We start from the raw sequence: 19,470 nt of genomic DNA on the forward strand, positions 1-19,470 counted from the left end.
TAGGATGCTGTTTTCAGATATCTAGCAGCTGTTCGATGCGAGTCTTGTTTACCATTAGCCGTCTGCTAACAGATGCAGCCAGCGGTCTCTCACCGCTGAACCAAAGTGACCGCTCTTTACGCTCCGTCCCGTCCGTTAATCTCGTGTGAGGAAGGTGCTGCATTATTAAAGTGCTCCAAGATGCCGATGGTCCTGCGGTCCCGGAAATCCATCCACCACAGCCAGGCGAGCGAGGACGAGTTAGGTGACCCGGCACCAAGGAGGAGGTCGGCCCGCCTGCACGGGAGGACCGTGAACGAGGTGGGTTTTTCTATTACTCAGCTTTTCCGCCTCCTCTTCCTCCGCTGCTGAATACTTCACTGGCGGCCACGTAGCTGGCTCGTTAGCGTCGACGGCGACGACGTTAGCTGGCTAACCGGAGAGAAAGACTCACAGAAGGGTTGTAAAGACACCAGCCTGCCTCAAACGGCCGTACATTTACTGCCAGGACAACTTTAGAAGGTGATATTCGCTTAGCCGGCTAGCATAACTGTGAGGAGCTAAGCTGCCCAGCTAAAACTTGACTACTACCTGGCAAGTTAACGTCACAGCATCATGGTGAGTTTTTCTGTGTTAATGAGCCGATAAAACGGTTATCTTGACATTATATTGTCTTGACTTTTACCATTAGCACGGTGGAGAATATGGTAGAGCTGGTATTTCTGTCTGTAAGGCGTGCGTTGTGTCGGTAAAAGAGGCTTTATAACGGTGCTGTTTCCTCCATACAATCTGTGAGTGAGTGAAAACGTTCTGTGCTGTGTTGCCCTGCCAGGAGTCAGATGAGTCAGACTCTGAGTCCGTCCAGAGTGCAGTGATGGAGACCCACGAGAGCCCCCCGGAGCTGGAGGAGGAAGCTGCTGAGGAGGCTGACGTAACGGTATCATCCGCACACACACACACACACACACAGAGAGACACACACCTCTGGGTGTATGATAGTTTGTATTGGCCTGAACTAGATCACTGCTGTCTGGGATGTCTGGGTGTGGCACAAGCGTGTTTTTTTTACACAGTCATGTGGTGAGAGAAATAATACTGTGTGCAGCAGCCAGTAATCATCACCAGGAAATGCTCTCAGGCTGCTGCGGAAGTGTCTTAATCTCCTTTAGCCTGCTTGAAGAGAAGTAAAGCTGCTTTATAAATTAAGGCTATGAGCTACTTATTTACACATAAGCAGGAGAGTGTTGCGTGTTCGTTTTTTTCGATGAAGGACAGGCAACTTCTCTCATTTAAGGTGTTTTATTTTCTGTGTGAATAAGTATTGAGCTTGGCCAAGGACTCAGTCTGAGCTCTGAAAACCACAGTCAGCAAGCTGTTAGTCTGTAGCCAACAGGTCCCAGAGTGAGCCCCGAAGCACATATGCAGTAACAGTATATACATTCCACCAAGAATCCAATTATTTTTGATTGGTCGGCTAGTTGGGGAGTAACCGCGATTTAGACTTGGCCCTCCCTTCGTTGGTGCACAGGCTGGTCCCAGCCTCTTGGCATCACGACCTTCCATCCAGCAGCCGCACCTGTAAACAAAGTATCCTCCCTGGTGACCTTTCCCTATCCTGTGTGTGCATCTTAAAATGGAGTCTTTCTGAGAGCATCCCTCCCCTGCAGTTATCTCATCCTGCTGTTACAATGACGGCCTCCCACCAACCTCATCCTTGGAGCTCCCAGTACTGGGTGTGAAATGTAGTTTATGAGGTGTGTAGTAGTGCATGTAAGCGTGCTTGTGCTTTCTTGCCATAAACATCCCACTTAATCATCATGTGTCTGCCCCTTCAGAACCTGGGGCCAGTGCTTGTTCCCCTCTTTATCAACTTTGGGGTATGGCTCTTCCCTGTGGCGGTGCATTGCATTAATATGTCTCTCCCTGCAGATTAAAAACAGTGCATACAGTTTATTATTAATATAATGTTAGTCATACAGTTATTATTGCTAATTCAAATCCAGTGCTCTGTAATTAGTTTTACATATAGTGTTGTTAGTACAAATTTAAGGCACACAGTATTGTATATTTGGCCTTTTTATAAGTAGTATTAAAATTCCCCACAAGAGCTAGAGCTAAAAGTCAATCATTTATCATTGTCACACGATGGAAACCTCAAGAATCGCTTACGTTTGGTTATTATTTACATATCATGTTTCAGCTGGACAATAAACCTTTGTTACCAAATATGACTGTAAGAGAGAAAACGGCTGTTTGATCAAATGTAGTTTTTCACAGCCAGATTGACATCAGCTGATCGTAGCTCATTGCTGATGTATCGGGATCAGTAGGAAAAGCACAGGAGTTACTAATAGCATTAACGATGACTCTTTTCTATTCAAGTGTGCCAGTAAGTCGAGACAGTGTGACAGTGAGCCAGCATGCAAAATACCAATACCCTGAAACCAGTCAGCAATTAATGATGGCTCGATTCCCAGCCACTTTAATTTTATTTATTTTTTGACACCCTGGGGTTTTCCTACTGTACCATAACAACAATGTTGTCTGTGAAAAAAGCCTATGTCATTAGACAGTTAAATACAAAACAGCTACTAATATTGGAGAAAAAAGGGAACGAATTGCTTATTGAAACTAGTGATAGACATTTAGCTGCATTCATATACAATATAAATATATTGCACACTGTTTGGACATGTTCATTCATTGTTTATGAGAGGACGACACTACGTCCTGTTGTAAAAGCAATGCAGCATCCCCAGATATGTGACCAGTAGACTGGCCACTCCCTGGTGGTTGCCATGGAATATCAGTGTATTTATGAAAATTAGTATTTTGGAATGACACTGTAGCCATGGTAACGGTCATGTCATGGTAATAAACAAATACTGACACATTTTAAACAGCCTGTGGCGGGCATGCTGACAGACAGGAGAGCCACTTTGAAAAGGTGTGGCTATTCTAGCCATTGCATTGCTGCAGAGGCCTCTCAAGGTAAAGATGACACAGTGTCATAGTATCAAGACAAGGAACAAATGATTGCAGGATATTGACTTTAAAATTGTTTGTTGATGTTTAACTTTTAGCTTTTTAAAGGTGTTTCAGGTGTAATGTGCAACCGAAGGTGTTGTCGTGTAGCTTTTCAGAGTCACTGGGTTTAAAAAAAGCTGTGTCTTCCTCAGGAACTGAAGCATTGTAGCGTTGTGCTGGACCGCCTCCAGCCCGACGACAAGGCTGCAACAAAAGAGCTTGAGGAGAAAGACGACATGAACCGCAAAGGTGGGAAAGCCGTCTCCCGAATCCCTACCTTCCAAAAACGGCCTACAGCGGTCAGCCAGAGCACGGAGCTTCCCAAAAAAGACACCCCTGTGCACGTGGTTGAGCCTCCTGAGAAAGCAGGAAGTGGAAGTGTTGGGGTTTTGAAGTCCAAGCCGCCCGATGTCAGAGAAACAGCGCTGCCCCTGCCATCGATCCGCACCCCCAAAATCGGCTTTGACGCCCCACCTCCGTTCATCGGCACAGAGCAAACTACTGCAACAGCCCATAGTTTCCTAATTACTGCACCCAAGAGCTGGGGACTGTCTGAGTCAGTGCAGTGCCCTCCTATGACTGTAAGCCCCAGGCCCGCCCTCAGACCAGAACAAGCATCAGCGCGACATTTTCCCGAGCAAGACAAGAGCAAAAGGTTTGAAATGGAAGCGGACACCCTCCCGGACGGCCCCATGTCTCACCTTCCACATGAGGGATCCATCGTGCAAAAGCCTCAGGAACACACAGAGGAGAAGAGCAACGTTGAGGCTAAAAGCAGAATCCCCCTCACCGCCTCTGGAGATACTGAAAAGTCAGAGTCCGCAGAGATCCTCCACATAACCGAGGTCAGCCAAGAGGAGGCCATTATGGACGAAGAGCCACCGTGGGAGACGGCGCCAATGAACGCGCTTGAAATAAAGGACAGCAGATCTTCGTCAGACGTCGACGGTGAGGATGACTTGGCAGGTGAAATGTCCGAGAGCTATGAATCAGAGGAGCACCATGAACCACCTGTCGGCCAGTTGGATTCTTCAAAACTTGCAAAGCAAAGAGCCGATGTTGACGAGTCAGCCTCTACTGTAGTACCGGAGAAGATTCCTACAGCGACATCAACCAAGTCAGCTGAGGTGAGTTCTGTTCTGCTTGCCTGACAGATTCCTCTTATACCCGTCATACTGTTTTCTTGGCGGTCACAACAGAGTCATATAAAGGAATTGCACTAACAGTTCTGGTATGCAACACAATCTTGTCAAAGCCACAATCGCATTTGTTCATAAGTTAAAACTGTACCTCTCTCCCTTTCTAGAGCTCCAGATACTCCAGTTTTACCCTCTTCTGCCTCCTGCCCACCATCTTGCTGCTTCTCGGGGGGTTTGGCCAGCATGTTTGGCACTACGGGCTTCCTGTGTCTGTGGCTCAGCTCACAGCTCATCTGGAACTGCACTTCCTGGAGGGCTTCGGCTTGGTGCACGAGCCGTGCAGCACTGATTGTCGGTAAGAACTTGTCAACCAAGTGTTGATCCCTGCGTTCAGTTTTTGCTTCTTTGAGCGGTTCTTTTTTCACATTTATTTACAGAGTTAGCTGAGCATGAGTGCACTAAACTTTATGCCGACTTTGCTTTTTTTGAAGCCGACATATGAGCAGCTAAAGAAATGTCATGCAAGCTCTGCTAAATCATTATAATGCAGTCGAATTTTAGCCCCTCTAATCTGAGACGATGGCTGGAGCTTGTTTGGTGTCTAAGTGGCTGTGGCTTTAGTTCTCCTCTCCCTTTTCAGAGTGCATCTGGTGGAGAGCATCCCAGAGGGTCTCTACCAGTCCTCTCCCTCGTCCAGACGGAGCATCTCAGACAGCTGGTTACACCTGCTGGATGAGGCCAACAGCTCGGTCCACATCGCGGCTTTCTACTTCACTCTACGAGCCAGCGATGTGGAGTCGGCAGGCTCCTCTGACGCTCAGGTCAGTTCAGCAGCACGCCCTGGGCTCATGATGCAGCATGTCAAGTCATGAGACCTGAATCCTCTGAACCTCTACCGTCTGTGATATTGTCTCCACATGTTTTGCAGGGAAGAATGGTCTTTGAGCAGCTTAAACGGCTTGAATCCAAAGGTGTTAAACTCCAGATTGCCGTCAACGCCCCCCAGACCTCAATTCGGGATACAGGAGAATTGGCTGCAGTAGGTACGTCAACACCTGTCAGCGTGGAGCGCATCTGTTGTGTGCGCTGTAAATTAAAGCCGGACTAGGCAGGACCAGCATCGGCATCGTTCCACATTAATTTTGGTATTTCCCTGGTTGAATTTTGCCATGAAGCATTAACCAATTAGTCGGTTTTTCAAACTAAGTGGAAAAACATTCTTTTGAGATTCTTTGGTGGAATCTTATAACTCGGCAGTGATTTCTCATCCTGTGTGATTTTGTGTTGTTGATTTTCAGGTGCAGAAGTCCGAGAGGTGGACCTCAAGGCCGTGACTGGAGGCATCGTCCACACCAAGCTGTGGGTGGTGGATCAGAAGCACTTCTACCTGGGTAGTGCTAACATGGACTGGCGCTCTCTAAGTCAGGTAAAACAGAGAGATGTGTCTGCCCCCCACATCGCCCTTCGCATGAGCCAGAAGGACACTCATTGCTGTCCGCTCAGAGATTACATTACTGCGCAGCAGGTTTTAGGAGTGATGTCTCAGCCTGTTTGAAGACATAAGTGAAACTAAGTGGGCTACAGTGACACAGCAGTGTTTAGATTAGCCTCAGACTGATGGTGAAACCACTCAGTGTAGCAGACTTTTGAAGTAAACAAACTCCAGGGAGTGATTTTAATGTCTAGACGTCAGAGTCCCCAGCTGTTACTGATGTGTACAATAGAAGCAAAGCAAAGATTTATACTGTAGACTAGTTTCACCTTAAAGTAGCTTATTATCAGTGGTTGAAAATTTGCCTTCACTTTTACTCAATAAAAACAATGTTCAAATGCATTCAAGCAATGTTGGATAAATCGACACGATGCATTGTCCCGATCTGCTGTATATAGTAAGTAAAATAATCAGGGCCTTAATAGTGCAACACATTGGTGCTGCTCCCAGATCAGACAGGGGTCCAGGTTATACTCAGGAAATTCACTCAGATGAGTCATTAAATCTGCTGCAACAGGCCCCAAACGATCCCACCGCCACAGTCGTTGCCGTCGTGGCTGTGACAGGATTAATGCGTCCCGTGTCCTCCGTTGAATCAAGGTGAAGGAGGTCGGCCTGTCAGTGGAGGACTGCAGCTGCCTGGCTCAGGACGCCTTTCGGATCTTCGGGACCTACTGGACCATCGGCGGCGCGAATAACGGCTCCCTTCCACTGTACTGGCCCGCTCGCCTCTCGGCCCTGTCCAGCTCCCAGAATCCCATGCGCCTGAAGTTCAATGGCGTGCCCGCTCAAGTCTACCTGTCTGTGAGTTCAAAGCTACTTCCTGTAAGCTTCCTTTTAAGAGGAGTGCTCCAAAAATGTGGCTTTTAAAATTGTGTGTATTTAAAGGGTCATACCAGTGTTTTTATACAAGATGTATCAAAACCACTAGACAGAGACGGAGAGTCCACTTCCTCTCTTCCTCTCCCATGATTCCTACCTCCTGTGTTACATCTGTTTCCTGCAGAGCGCCCCCCCTCAGATCTCAGCCCGCGGCCGCTCTGACGACCTCGCCACCATCCTGTCCGTCATTGACGACGCCCACAAATTCATTTACATCTCCGTCATGGACTACCTTCCTCTGTCTGAGTTCACAGAGCCACTCAGGTGATGACCACTCAGCTCGCACACCGTCACAGTCCTTAATAAACTCCTCTGAAGTGCTCAAACTGAGTGTCGGTCTCCCTCAGGTTCTGGCCCGCCATCGACTCGGCCCTGCGTGCCGCAGCATGCACCAGAGAGGTCCAGGTTAGACTCCTGGTCAGCTGCTGGAAGCACTCGCGCGCCTCCATGTTCACCTTCCTGCAGTCCCTGCTGGTGCTCAACAGGCCCCCACTGGACTGTGACATTAGCATAGTACGTCAAGAGATTCTAATTCCTGCACAGTGACTAAGACACAGTAACCTTATCAGACTGCTGATACATCCTAAACTCCTGTTGTTCTTTTGTTTCTGTGCAGAAAATCTTTAGAGTGCCTTCAACAGCGCAGCAGATGAAGATCCCCTTTGCACGAGTCAATCATGCCAAGTACATGGTTACAGACAGAGTGGTCTATATAGGTACGGTATCACCTCTTATTACCACGTGAAATCTCACCAACATAGTTTAGATGTGAGTCTTATTAGGTTCTATGACTGTCTGCGCTCACAGGGACGTCCAACTGGTCGGAGAACTACTTCACCCAGACAGCTGGGGTGGGCTTGGTGGTGAACCAGACCGGCTCGGAGGTTAAAAAAGGCCAAGAGACTCTGCAGAGCCAAGCAAAGGAGCTCTTCCTCAGAGACTGGACGTCTGAGTACGCCGGCGCTCTCCCTCTGGACGCCGTGGATGTCTGCCCTCGTGGCCCACACTGAGGGTTAGTCGCTCAATAAAGCCGATTGCATTGTAGATGAGCATTTTGCTTGCTCCTGCCACTTGAACCTTATTTCATGCGGAATCCGCTTGCTGAACTCGGTGAATTAATTTTATTGCCGACTGGCTGCCTTTTCTTTTGTACATAATTGCGTTTTTATATTTGGTTTCAAAACGTGTTATTTTTTATACTCTTGGTTGCTCTGACAGTCGTCTTACATGAGTTGAGGCGTAAGGGAACTCGCTTTGTACAATTTGTTTTATGCCTGGAGCGTTTTGTATATTTTCTTGGTGCTCAGCTTTACTAGTGTTATGCAGGAAGTCAAATATTTCCAAAGATTGCGCCTCCACCGCTGCCTTGTTTACACGCCAGACGCTGTCAGCTGTTAACGTCTGTCCAACAGTACAAGATTCTACTAAATGCTACCACTTTTCCACTCATAACTGACCGCTGGCTCACAGAGAAATCCAGTTTGAATGTGCATCACTACAGAAAATAACTCGCTAAAGTAAGAGAGTTCTTGTTTGTCCTGCATTCGGGGGGGAAAAAACATTTTACTGTATTAAATACTGGAAATGCCTGTGCTGTTTCCCATCAGGTTATCTGTTGTGTTTGAGATCCTTTCTATTACCAGTGGACACTCTTCACACTGTTCACCCTCCCAGCTTTGGGTGAAGCAGGGATCACTTCTGTCAGTCCCTGACTACTAGAGCAGGTTACTGGATGTTGTACTGTAATAATAAAACCTGCTCCCTGGGGTGTGATCTTACTATGAAGGGAGGGAGACACTGCTCCACTCATGAAGTATTGATAATTGTTTTAAGCTTTGTCGGCTCAACCTAATTACCAAACCTTTTCTTTCTCACCTCTCCTGGTATCTGGCCACGCAGTTTTGATGTAATTGTGCAGGTTTTAAGATCTCTGTCTCTGAAGTGGCACAAGTACAATGGTGAGCAGGATTTTGTTTATGGTACTCAAAAAAAAAGCCACGGCAGCAGCTCTGTGAGCCTGTTCTTGGACACATTGGTGCTTTGAGCCACATGCTGACATGCTAATGTTTAGCAGGTATACTATTTACCATGTTCACCATCTCAGTTTAGCTTGTTAGCATGCAGCACTAGCACTACATAAAGTACAGCTGAGGCTGATGGCAATGTCATAAACCAAACTGTCCGGACATGTTTTAAGACAAATAAAAATACTCTGCTTGGAATAATCATTTTGTGTGCGACATGATTTTTTTATTTGAACACAAGTTACTTAGAAACTTTCAAAATTACAGCTATTCTGTCATCAAAAAAAATCCATAATCTATGAATATACAAATACATTTATTACTAAAGTTTAACAGCTGGACACACACTGTCTCTTACTTCACTGAGATCTAACGTGAACACAGAAAAACGTTTCCCATGCCAGCAGACGAAGGTGAAATGTGAAAACCTTTTTTTTTAGGTCAAACTGCACAAACAACATTCTGTACAGATACACTTGAACATTTCAGTGAAGTAACCGTAAGCAAAACTCACTTTTGAGCGAGGAAAGACTTTTTGACCAGTTGGTGGTGAAGATTTTTTACAGATCATCTCAACCGGATAGAAGTGTCTGAGCAAAACATGACGGCCATTCAGCAGTTTAATTACTTCAGTCTTTCAGATAGATATTACCATATCTGCAGCCATGCTGCTAGTGTGGCAGGTTCAACAGCATCGTGTGTTTTACAGAAACTACGTCCCCATTTAGAACTAGAACTACAATATGAAGTGAGATTACATTTTTTGTGCCACAAAGTCAAATAAAGATGAAGCATAATTATACTTTTAAGTTAACCCAGATATGATAATCAAGACATTTGCTAACTCAGTTACTTTAGGTTCACGTGCCTTTATTTTCACATTTAAGAATTTTAATTTAATGCCCAGCTGACACAAAACACTGAACAAACAATTAAAAAAAACTAATGGAAACCAACTAACAGCTTCTATTAAATTTTAAGGATCGTGTCGTATGTGCAAGAAATTCTTCATTTTTTAAATCTCACTCCATACTGACAGTATCTCAGTGACATCTGCTGCAGTTACAGGTGTATCATTGCTCAAACCAAGTTAGAGTCACTGCTGGAAGCCACACAGCAGCCCTGCAAGACGCCACCCTCCCCCGAGCTGTCGGCCTCGCCGCCCCTCCAGCCGGATCTACTCCATGCATAACAGACGAAGAAGAGATGACAGAAGGTGAAAGAAGATGATTCTCACTTTGAGCCAAAAAAAGAAACAACCAGGATAGGAGTAGCGTCTTCTGAACGATCTCTCATCGTAGCAGCCGTCCGAGTCCCTCTCTACCCACGTACAGACAGCTAGAGGACGCAGGAGTGTGGGATCTGACAGAAGAGGACGAGTCCCTTCCTGCTCTCATTCCATGGAGAGCTGCACGCTCTCTGTCTGGCCCTGCTGCTCAAACTTCCTGGCTGAAAGACAAGACAGAAGAGACACACCCATAATGTCCACATGAAACACAGCTGCCTCTTTAGCCCGGTCAAGGTCTAGGCCATCCGATCAAAAACATGGAAAGCACTTGTCAGTTATGAGGTGTTTACATGAGCTATTATATCCCTTTTCTCAAGAGGATGAAGGACAGATTTTTAAAGTCTCTGAATTGGGGAAGCTATACAATGACCATATCACCATACGTGTGTGAACCAAAACATTGTGAGTGTCTGTGTATTGTGAAGCAGCCCAGATCCAGAGCTCCACTGAGGCTCACCCAGGGAGTACATCTCCAGCTGCTGCCGCAGGCGGACCTTCTGCAGGCTGTCATAGAAGTTGGGCTCCGGGCTGCTGCCGACGGTGGGGGGCAGAGTGAAGATACGCATGATCTTCCTCTTATTTCTAAGTTATACGTAAACAGAGAGAGATTTAAAAGGGAGACAACCAGAGCACATTTATCTGAAGTTTACACTAAGAATTAAAAATTGTCATCATGTTGAAATACATTACATTTGAAGGATTATATGAATGCCGAATCTACCAGATGACCCTAAAAACAGTTTTACTAATAGAATAATGCCACATAGGGTGCGCCCATTTCTCTGTAACAAATGAAACATTAACATACACGATTTACCAATGGAGTTCGGCGTGAATTTGAATTTAGTGAATTTAATTCGACTGAGCCACACGCCCGTGCTGTACCTCTATCTATTCTCAAGCTAAGTGATGGAGTGAAGAGTTGACTGCCAGTGTAAACTGTCCTTACTTTCTGGCGTACATCAGCAGGCCGAAGCTGACCAGGATAACCAGCAGGTAGACATTGGTGGCCTCATTCCAGGCTTCGTGCACCGAGTAGTCGATGGACTCGGGCTCGTGAGCACCCATTGAAATAGGACCACTGCGCTCAAACTCTGCGGCTAAACATGTGAATGCGAAGACAGTTGCTGCTAAAAAACCAATTTCTTAGCTTAGTGTCTGCAGCGACAAACCTGGCCGTTGTAAACACAAGACTACATCCGCCTTTTTCTTCTTCGTCGTCTCCTTTTCTGTTTCCGGTGAGCCGACACGCTCAGAGGCGCGTTGCTGCCCCCTACAGGCCTGAATTTGAGCTTCTGCAAAGCTCCTGAACAGTCTTCCTTTACTCTGCTAAAGCAGAGGAAGCATTCTGTTGTCAAATATCAGCAAATCCAAGAACGATGGAGGCAGGAACAGCCTTGTTTGCAGCTATTTTTAATGCTGATTATCTCAAGTTATCACGATTTAATTAGGCCTCACACAAGTCTGCTGCTTCTGACTCACTACATTCTGATGATCCCAACTCCTTAATGGAGTATTTTTACATTGTAGCACTGCCACTTAAAAAGGCTGCGTGTGAGGTGTTAGGACACACCATCCAAGGAGGAAGAGATCTAGAGACTTAAAAAGTCCCTCCAGAGGCTCTGTTGAAGGCCGGGGCAGACTGGGGGAGCAGTCTGCCCCGGTAGCACTGCGATAATAACGTGAAAATACAACAAACACGCACAGAAACACTACACATACAACATGTCTGGATGTAACATTTGCTTCTTTCATGTTACACTTAGTACATCATTTGAGCATTAAATGGCTGCTATGCAAAATCTTATAATGTAGCATTTATTTGTCAGTTATTTTCATAGTTTTATGCTATTAATTTATAATACATATTTAATACTAGGCTACACAGTAACCAAGGTAATACCAGTGTGTGTGTGTGTGTGTGTGTGACTGTTAAATGAAGGCCTGTAAACACTAGTTAGGCCCATCTGAGAGAGGCAGTGACTACAGTGATGAGCAGTGTGTACTGATCCATGTGGCCTGTGATTTCTAACAGGAGTCTTCAGCCCTGGTCAGCCCTTTGACTTGTCTGTTACTGGTTGCTGAGCAACAGACCCCCAAAGGCTCTGGGCTCACTGTGTTATGTTCTTGTAAATGAGACAGAATAACACACCATCACAGACAGGAGCGATAGGATGCAACAATGTGAGTTTATTTGTCAAGTTAACGGTGAATCCGAACCACACAGCCCAGCCTGAAGCAGCCACACGGCATCTGTGGAGTTCAGTCCACTTCAGCCAGAGATAACAGAGTGTCTGCAGGGAACGCTGCTCCACGGTGGTCTGTGAGGACCGAATACATGTAAAAACACTGTAGCTGAGGGTTCCAACGTCCTGTTAATCCTAACAATGACACTGACGGCCTATTCCCACACAAAAAGTTCAGTTTACACCAAAACCTTTTAATCCATATTTAATCAGTTCAGTCATTTTCAGCAATTACATGATACCTTATATACACAAATAAATTTGTTGCATCACACTGGATTATTTTTAATTTTTTTTCTCAAAATTCTCTTATTTTTCAAAATAGAGTTTTACTAATTCAGAACTACAGAATACATAAAGCTGCATTTAACATAATTGCTGTAATTAATAACTTTATACATGAGACAGAGACAGAGCCGAGGCTCGGTACACACACAGTATTAGAAATGACAGCCGGCTTTAACGCCGATAACTGCAGTGGTTTGTAACGTTACATCTGAGGAGCAGTGGGAAAAGGGTTTCTTATACAAGGTAGACGGGAAAATAAAAAGACAAAACAAACGATATCTCAGGTTGCTACTTCTAGCAAACATGACGACGTGGTAGCTTCACATCCACAAAAAGCCGTTTCTGAGGTGTCAGATTGTAAATACTGTAAGAGAGCGGAGTGGACACACTTCTGAGGGCTGAGTTAATGGCTCCACGTCAGATGCGTGTGCTTAAGAAGCCAGCCGTACAGTACATGGACAGACACGACGTGATCTGTTAAAACTTCTAGTGACACTTCACCAGCGCTCAATGGCTTCAAACTTATCATGGAGGTCAAGTCATTGAAAAGTGTAAATGATGGAGAATCTGATTCTTTAGGTCCGTCTCAGACAAAATACACAGTAGGAGTGCTGCAGAGAAACAAAGAGTCCAACAGACGTCTGAGACAACGACCAAACTCAAGTACTTGTGACAGAACTGCCGTACGCTTGAAAAGAAGACTTAAAATATAGCAGAGAACCGGTGGCAATTTACAGCATTGAAGCTATGATAACCAAGGAGTTCACTACCTTGTCATAGTATACACACACAGAGGGAAAAAAACTTAATATCAAACCTTCATCACCAAGGAAAACCTGAAAACAAGCAGTAAATATGCTGTTATTTCTCATATATTTACAACACATAGGCTATTTTTTAAACAGGTGTACGCAAATAATGACGCGAGTTGTTAGTTGTTGGACCACACGGGGACTCGGTGTGGGTGCGATTTAAACATGCACGGTTTCAGTGCTCCCTCTAAGCCTTGGGGGTGAAATGGGTCCACGACACTCAGCAGATAGAAAGACAGACCAGCGCACGTCCTCTCCACATCAGGACCCTCGGACCCCTTCTGATGTATCGGTTAGTTTTGGAGGATGAACTTCGCAGTTATTTTCCCCTGTAATTTATCTTCGGCTCTGAATTTGGCTTCTGACGTTCACCGTTTAGAGAAACTGTTCATTGATGTGACGTTTCAATCTGAAGATTTTGTGTCGTTTTCCCCAGATGTGTCTCTATGACTGCAAATCGACGGTCACGCTGAAACTGACAGTGATACAGTCATGCTGTAACATTACCTGCAGCAGTTTAAACTAGAGCTGCAGATGAACAGAGTTTGGCCTGTGCAGGTACAGCCCTGTAGAGTATGGATGGATGTGTAGATAGATGAAGGAAAACTAGACTAACTAAACTCAAACTGCCCTAAATACTGCCAACTTCCATGTAGTTCCTCTTGTATGTTATAAGAAATTAACTTGTTTCCATCACCTGGCTTGTCACGGGGCAGCGTCTGTATAATGAGGCCAAACTCTGCTCTTCTAGCCTGATCTGTCCTTCTGCCGGAGGTGGCTGTGTTAGTAGCAGTGGGTATACGCCGTTACAGCATCTATAAGCGATCCTCTTGTTTACTGCGTTATTAGTAGTGTTTATGCATGTGAGCCTCTAGAAGCCAGAAGCAGGCTGGACTGGGGTCAGTATCGAATCAAAGCGTTAGCAGTATTTTAGCATTATTGCTGTAGCTAGCTTAGTGGTAATTCAGTTTTAACACTAGCGGCACTACACTAGTATGAACAAGCAATATGACAAGATTTGTTGGAGGCTACTAGAAGCGATCGCTGCCTATCAGATATCATGTTTGCCTACTCAAAGCTGATGCATGCAGTGATCTGGATAGGCGTGGTCTATGAGCTCTATGGTAGTGGCTGGGTGGTGGCAGAGCAGGCGTAGAGGGAGCACTGATTGAATCACTGGTGTCACATCAGTATGTCCAGGTCGTCGCCGTGGTCGTCCTCCTCCGTCACCCGCAGCGACAGCACCTCCTCGTTCAGAAACAGTCCGCTCAGGCGCTCCTTGCGGGCCTGACGCTGCTCTTTGAGCTGCCGCTTCCGGAGGGCTTTCTGCTGAAGCTTCCGCTGCTTGGAGCGTTTCTGAAAGACAGCGTGGCAAAAAGGAGAGAGGTGAGAGAGATGATAGCTAGAGGAGGACCAAGGTAAAAGAAGGGCTCAGGTATTGTAACATAATGCATATTAATATGAAGTAGAATGGATTAGTCACAGTGAAGACAACATACCCGTATGTACCCTAAAGAGGTTAAAAGGTTAAAGGTCAGCCTGCTAAAAATACCTGTCGCCCATTCGAGAGTCTTTCCTGTGTGTGATGAAAATTGAATGGTGTATGTCTAGAGCCATAATAACATCCTCTGTTGTCACACATACATACACATTCATGGTTCTTACTTTAGAGTCTCGTATGCGTTCTGCAGCACTGGAAAGGTTGCCGTCGCTGTGAGCTCTGCTAATGTTGGCAACACTGCTTCCACTACAGGCTGATGCTGTCCCACCTGGAACACAATAAAGTTTGAACAGTGTTACAACCAGGAAGACAGAAAAATGATTGAAACTGAGCTGAAAATTGAACTTCAAGTTACAATGTCTCCACTGCAGCCTCCTTTGGCGGTGGCATCATTACTGCAACTGAACTGCTCACCAGCCAGGTCGCCTCTTACCTGCTACGGAGTTGGAGGCTGTGGAGCCGGTGGAGGAGCTGGCGGAGCTGACCATGCTGGCGTTACTGCTGCTGGCTCCACTGACGCCGCCGGTGCTGGCGCTGCTGTGGCTGCTCCTCTTCCAGCCCTCTCTGGTGCTGCTGGCCCGCTGCCTGGGGCTGTGCTCTCTGATGTAGTTACGCACCTGATGACGTCACAAAGGTCAAAAAATGTACTTTTCACAGACTGCATGACTCTGGGTTACCGTCTTTCTGGTCCCAGTTTACTGATGTGTTAGCTATGAGTGATTCTCTACAATACACAACAACCAACTAACAACTGAATCACAAAGGCAACTCAGTATGTCCTTCAAACTCCATGCTCCACGATAATGGACATGCAGGTGGAACAGCTGATGTTATATCACATACAGTTTCACACAAATTGGAAGTTTAGAAAACCGGCTTGTTGCCCACCTGTTTGAGTTTCTCGTCAGTCAGACAGTTGAGCTCTATGATGAACTCGCTGTCGGTGGGAGAGATCTGAGCACAGGGGTCGATGATCTTGATGATGTCCAGCTGCTCTCTCAGGCCCATCTCTGTGCTGACCTTGCGACTCAGGTACTCAATGTACTCCACCTGGAAGTCCAAGCACAGAAACGTACGTTTGTTTCTCCTGTCCAGGCCTCTCTGCCTATGCTGAGGACTTAAAGTGGATACGAAGTTTTACACTGTGCGTAATGGGGTATTTTGACTGCTGGGGTCATTGAGACAAACATGCAGTGGACTGGACATGGCTGCTGCTTTACATTGCTGATACAGGCTCAAGCCTCTAGGTGAGCTCAGGACATTACTACCTACAATACAGTTTAATGTAAATGATGCAACTTGCTAATAATCCCGACTGGTAGAAAGTTTCCAGAAATTATTCACAATGTTTCTGTTTCTCAGAGTTTATGTGCAGGTGTACAGATAGGAAAAATGACTTCCCTAGTAAGATGTTAGCTTGTAAGCACGATGCCATTATACTGCTGGACACAAAAACCATTAACTAGTAGCTGAGTCAGCAAGCTTGTCAGTGGTACTGTTGCTATTCTAATTAACTCTATATAATAATTCTAACACTCTGACAGCACAGAGAGGTTGCTAATTTAAAATATTAATCAGAGCGGTGTGGTGGCTTTGTTTACTTGCTCATCGTTGGTCATGGCGCTCCATGGCAACTCATCCAAGTTGCGATGAGGGTGGGGCTTAGGCTTCCTCTTGGAAAACAGACAGGGTGAACTTGGCACACTCGGGATGATGTCAGAGAGGACATCGCTGCCACTGGCAATGTCGCTTCCTGGCAACTGTGAGGACAGCAGTAAGACAGACAAACAATGAGGAGCAGAGAAAAACAACAAAGGAGACAGATCGTTTGGAATGGGCAAACTAGCTTGTTAATCACTACAACACCACATCCTCCAGTTCTCACAGCTTCTGTCCTTCAGCTCCTCAATTACAATCGGCAGGTATTTATCTGATTAGTAACATAACAGGCCAGCTAACAACCAACCTGCCACTCAAACTCGCTGTCGGACCAGTCCCAGTAGGTGCTGATGGATGAGGAGACGTCACTGCAAACACTGCCCTCTGGAAACAGGTCCAGAGATGTTAGTTCCTGGTCGTCCAGAAGGGAGTAGCAGTCATCCTGGTCCCCCACAGACACGGAGGAGAAGAGCTCCTCGCTGCACTCTGAGCTGGCAACACTGGTCCCACAGGAAGTAAGGTTCCACCTGCGGAGAAAAATGAGTGGACGTCAAAGTACATTTTATGAGTAACTTCTGGAAATTGTTTGGATCGTTTTCCTAAGAAAACGCTGTGTGCATACATGGATGTACATTTCAACTGTGTAAATACAAATATCAGCTGAGTTCAACAAGGAATATAGAAAAATATAGAGGCAAGAGCTGAGAACAACATGTAGACAAACAGTCTTCAGTGCCATCGCCTTGTAACAATACAAACATTATGCACAGTTATAGGTTATAATCTGTTCGCTACCATTTTTAAACTGGCCAAAAGTATGGAGGAGGTTTTGGACATCTGTGTTTCTTTTGCAAAACATGAACATTTCTAGCCTTGTGTTATAGATTTGGATTTGAGACAATTCAAACATACCAACGTGGTGTGTCTGTTGTTAACAGACTGCAACATTTGTCATTAGTGACTGTCATTAGCGATGGCACATCCAGCAACAGTAGGTGGTCGGTGCAGCCTTTGTGCCCTAAGACGCTCTGCCACGATGGTGGATATGTTAAATCAATTTCCAAAACAATCATGCCCTTTTTTCACAAATGAATTTAAATTACATTCTGAAAGTCAGTTTCCCTCACAGGCAGCTAACTTGCACGTGTGAAAACACACACACAAACCCACTGTCCCTCCCTACTTGCCTGTTACTGTGGAAGCGGTGCAGAGGATCTGTTCTGTGACAAGATGAGAGTTGACAGCCAAAGTCACTGACGTCCAGGGTTCCCACATCACTGAGATTGGCTCTTTGGGAGAGGAGAGGGAACGGCTCCTCCGGCGCCAAAAACTTCTCATAGAGAGATTCAGACATGGCCAAATGAACCTGGCACAGAAACAGAGGAAAGCATAAGGCAAACATCACAGGGAACCAATACAGCCACAGTCTAAAAAACTACCACCAGACTGAATGAACACATCTGACACACACACATCTTTACAAAGGTAGTATACATTAACTGCTCTGGGTTGTGAAGGTTTTCATTTTATTGTTATTTAATTTTGGTAAAGGAAATGTTGGAAATATTCAGACAAATTATAGACAGTGCTCGCAATTTTTGTAAATAAGAGAATTTTCTTTTTACTGCTTACATCTGTTTGGTTCCTGCTAAATTATACATTTTTAATTTCTACCCAAATGATTTTGTCACTTCAAACAATGTAAGGTCCCTGCTCAGTGTTTGTTTTTGGAAGCTGAATGGTGCGTCGCCTGCTCGTGGAAGAAACAAACAATTAATCTGTGGAGCTTCCCAGTAGACTGACTTCTCACTTTGCTCTTGAAAAGATGAGCTATTTCACAAAAAACAAACCTACTAGGCTACTAGGAGCACAATGACACACAAAACGATGGAAGGAATGATGAACTGATCTGACGTCTGGGCTGTGTTTTATTTATTTTTTCCCTTTCTTTCTCTCTCTAGCATGTAATATGTATAGTGTAAGTATATGTGTTTACATGTTGGGTGCCATGCTTTGTGTTTGGCTGTTCGATTGCATTTGTTTGCCGTTGTTGTTGCCTTTGTCTCCCTGTCTGTTTGTTGTAAAAGAAAACACAATAAAGATGTTTATTCTTCTGTTCTTGATTTGGTTACATTTGCTGAGATTTATTATAATTCAGAAAATGGTAGTTCTGTGCAGACTAGATGTATTCAATGTGACATTGTACCTTGTGTTCGTGTGGTGGCTGTGAATATTTCCTGCATAACTCAGTTGATGATCATTTTGGGTTACTTACAAATGTTTTTTGTTTAATTTACAGATATTATGAAGTGGAATTTAGTTAAATCTAAACATAAAAGGACTTCAATGGACTCATCTTGATAGTACAAAGCTGTCACCATCTTTTGGTCTTTGCTGTAAATAAAAACCAGCTGGAGAAAAGATGAGACAAAAATCGTTCACATAGCAAAGCTTATTTCCAACTAATTCACAGCAGGTAGGAACATTAAGTCACTCGGGCTTACATTTGACTCATGCTGTCCTTGGGTCTTTTTGGTAACATAAGAGACGGAATATCCAAAGTTGGTTAAGCTAGCTACTCATAATATTTTCTTTTACCAACTAAAGTCTGTTCGGCTAATGTTAACTGTTGACACTAGATGTCATCCACGTTTGGCATCCAGCTCCAATGTTGTTTTTATTGACAACTAACTGAGAAGCTTCACTGTAAACATACCGAAAATGCACGGCAGGAGGAGAGTTCAGCATTCCCCACTTTATATTAAACGTTATCGTCTTTGGTAGACGCGAACATCCTGTGACTGGACCACAACACAAGCTAACATCGTTAGCTGGTTGCTAATGCTCTAAATGTACACGTAGCGTTTTCTACGCCAAAAACGACACCAAACAAACCCTTCCCCCACAGAAACAAGCCCGAGCGGCTTATACACATGTCAAAGTTGTAATTAAGATGCTGTCTACATTAAAACACCAACCTTTTGTCGTTCAAATAATGACCATTTCTGCCACCTCCATTTGCAAATCCTTTCTTTTCCAAAGATGATCTAAGTCGACGTCGCGAGACTCTCGGGAGCGCGGCGAGCGTCATGTGACCCGAAGGCGGAAGCTGTCACGTAAACAGAAAACTAGC

At 45.1% G+C, this 19,470-nt stretch overlaps 3 protein-coding genes across 3 annotated transcripts; 1 reads left to right on the forward strand and 2 right to left on the reverse strand.

Annotated features, from left to right (window-relative positions):
* Positions 1-110: 110 nt before the first annotated feature.
* Positions 111-8,747, forward strand: pld7 (phospholipase D family, member 7). Its single transcript, XM_070837171.1, has 12 exons — positions 111-300; positions 812-916; positions 3,159-4,133; positions 4,313-4,500; positions 4,786-4,966; positions 5,074-5,188; positions 5,444-5,571; positions 6,238-6,441; positions 6,644-6,783; positions 6,867-7,032; positions 7,136-7,235; positions 7,327-8,747. The coding sequence occupies exons 1-12, from the start codon at positions 181-183 to the stop codon at positions 7,527-7,529; spliced, it is 2,625 nt and encodes an 874-aa protein (XP_070693272.1). The 5' UTR covers positions 111-180; the 3' UTR covers positions 7,530-8,747.
* Positions 8,748-8,761: 14 nt separating this feature from the next.
* smim19 (small integral membrane protein 19) lies at positions 8,762-11,029 on the reverse strand. The gene is made up of 3 exons (XM_070837173.1): positions 10,781-11,029; positions 10,289-10,413; positions 8,762-9,992 (listed from the first exon to the last, which is right to left on the reverse strand). The coding sequence occupies exons 1-3, from the start codon at positions 10,897-10,899 to the stop codon at positions 9,937-9,939; spliced, it is 300 nt and encodes a 99-aa protein (XP_070693274.1). The 5' UTR covers positions 10,900-11,029; the 3' UTR covers positions 8,762-9,936.
* A 972-nt stretch (positions 11,030-12,001) lies between these two features.
* On the reverse strand, positions 12,002-19,383 carry fam199x (family with sequence similarity 199, X-linked). Its single transcript, XM_070836586.1, has 8 exons — positions 19,316-19,383; positions 17,525-17,703; positions 16,645-16,864; positions 16,280-16,438; positions 15,567-15,728; positions 15,112-15,295; positions 14,843-14,946; positions 12,002-14,533 (listed from the first exon to the last, which is right to left on the reverse strand). Exons 2-8 carry the CDS (start codon positions 17,689-17,691, stop codon positions 14,360-14,362), a joined length of 1,170 nt encoding a protein of 389 aa, XP_070692687.1. The 5' UTR covers positions 17,692-17,703; positions 19,316-19,383; the 3' UTR covers positions 12,002-14,359.
* Between the last annotated feature and the right edge of the window lie 87 nt (positions 19,384-19,470).

The sequence above is a fragment of the Pempheris klunzingeri genome, chromosome 9 (genome assembly GCF_042242105.1).
Source record: "Pempheris klunzingeri isolate RE-2024b chromosome 9, fPemKlu1.hap1, whole genome shotgun sequence".
Taxonomy (NCBI): domain Eukaryota; kingdom Metazoa; phylum Chordata; class Actinopteri; order Acropomatiformes; family Pempheridae; genus Pempheris; species Pempheris klunzingeri.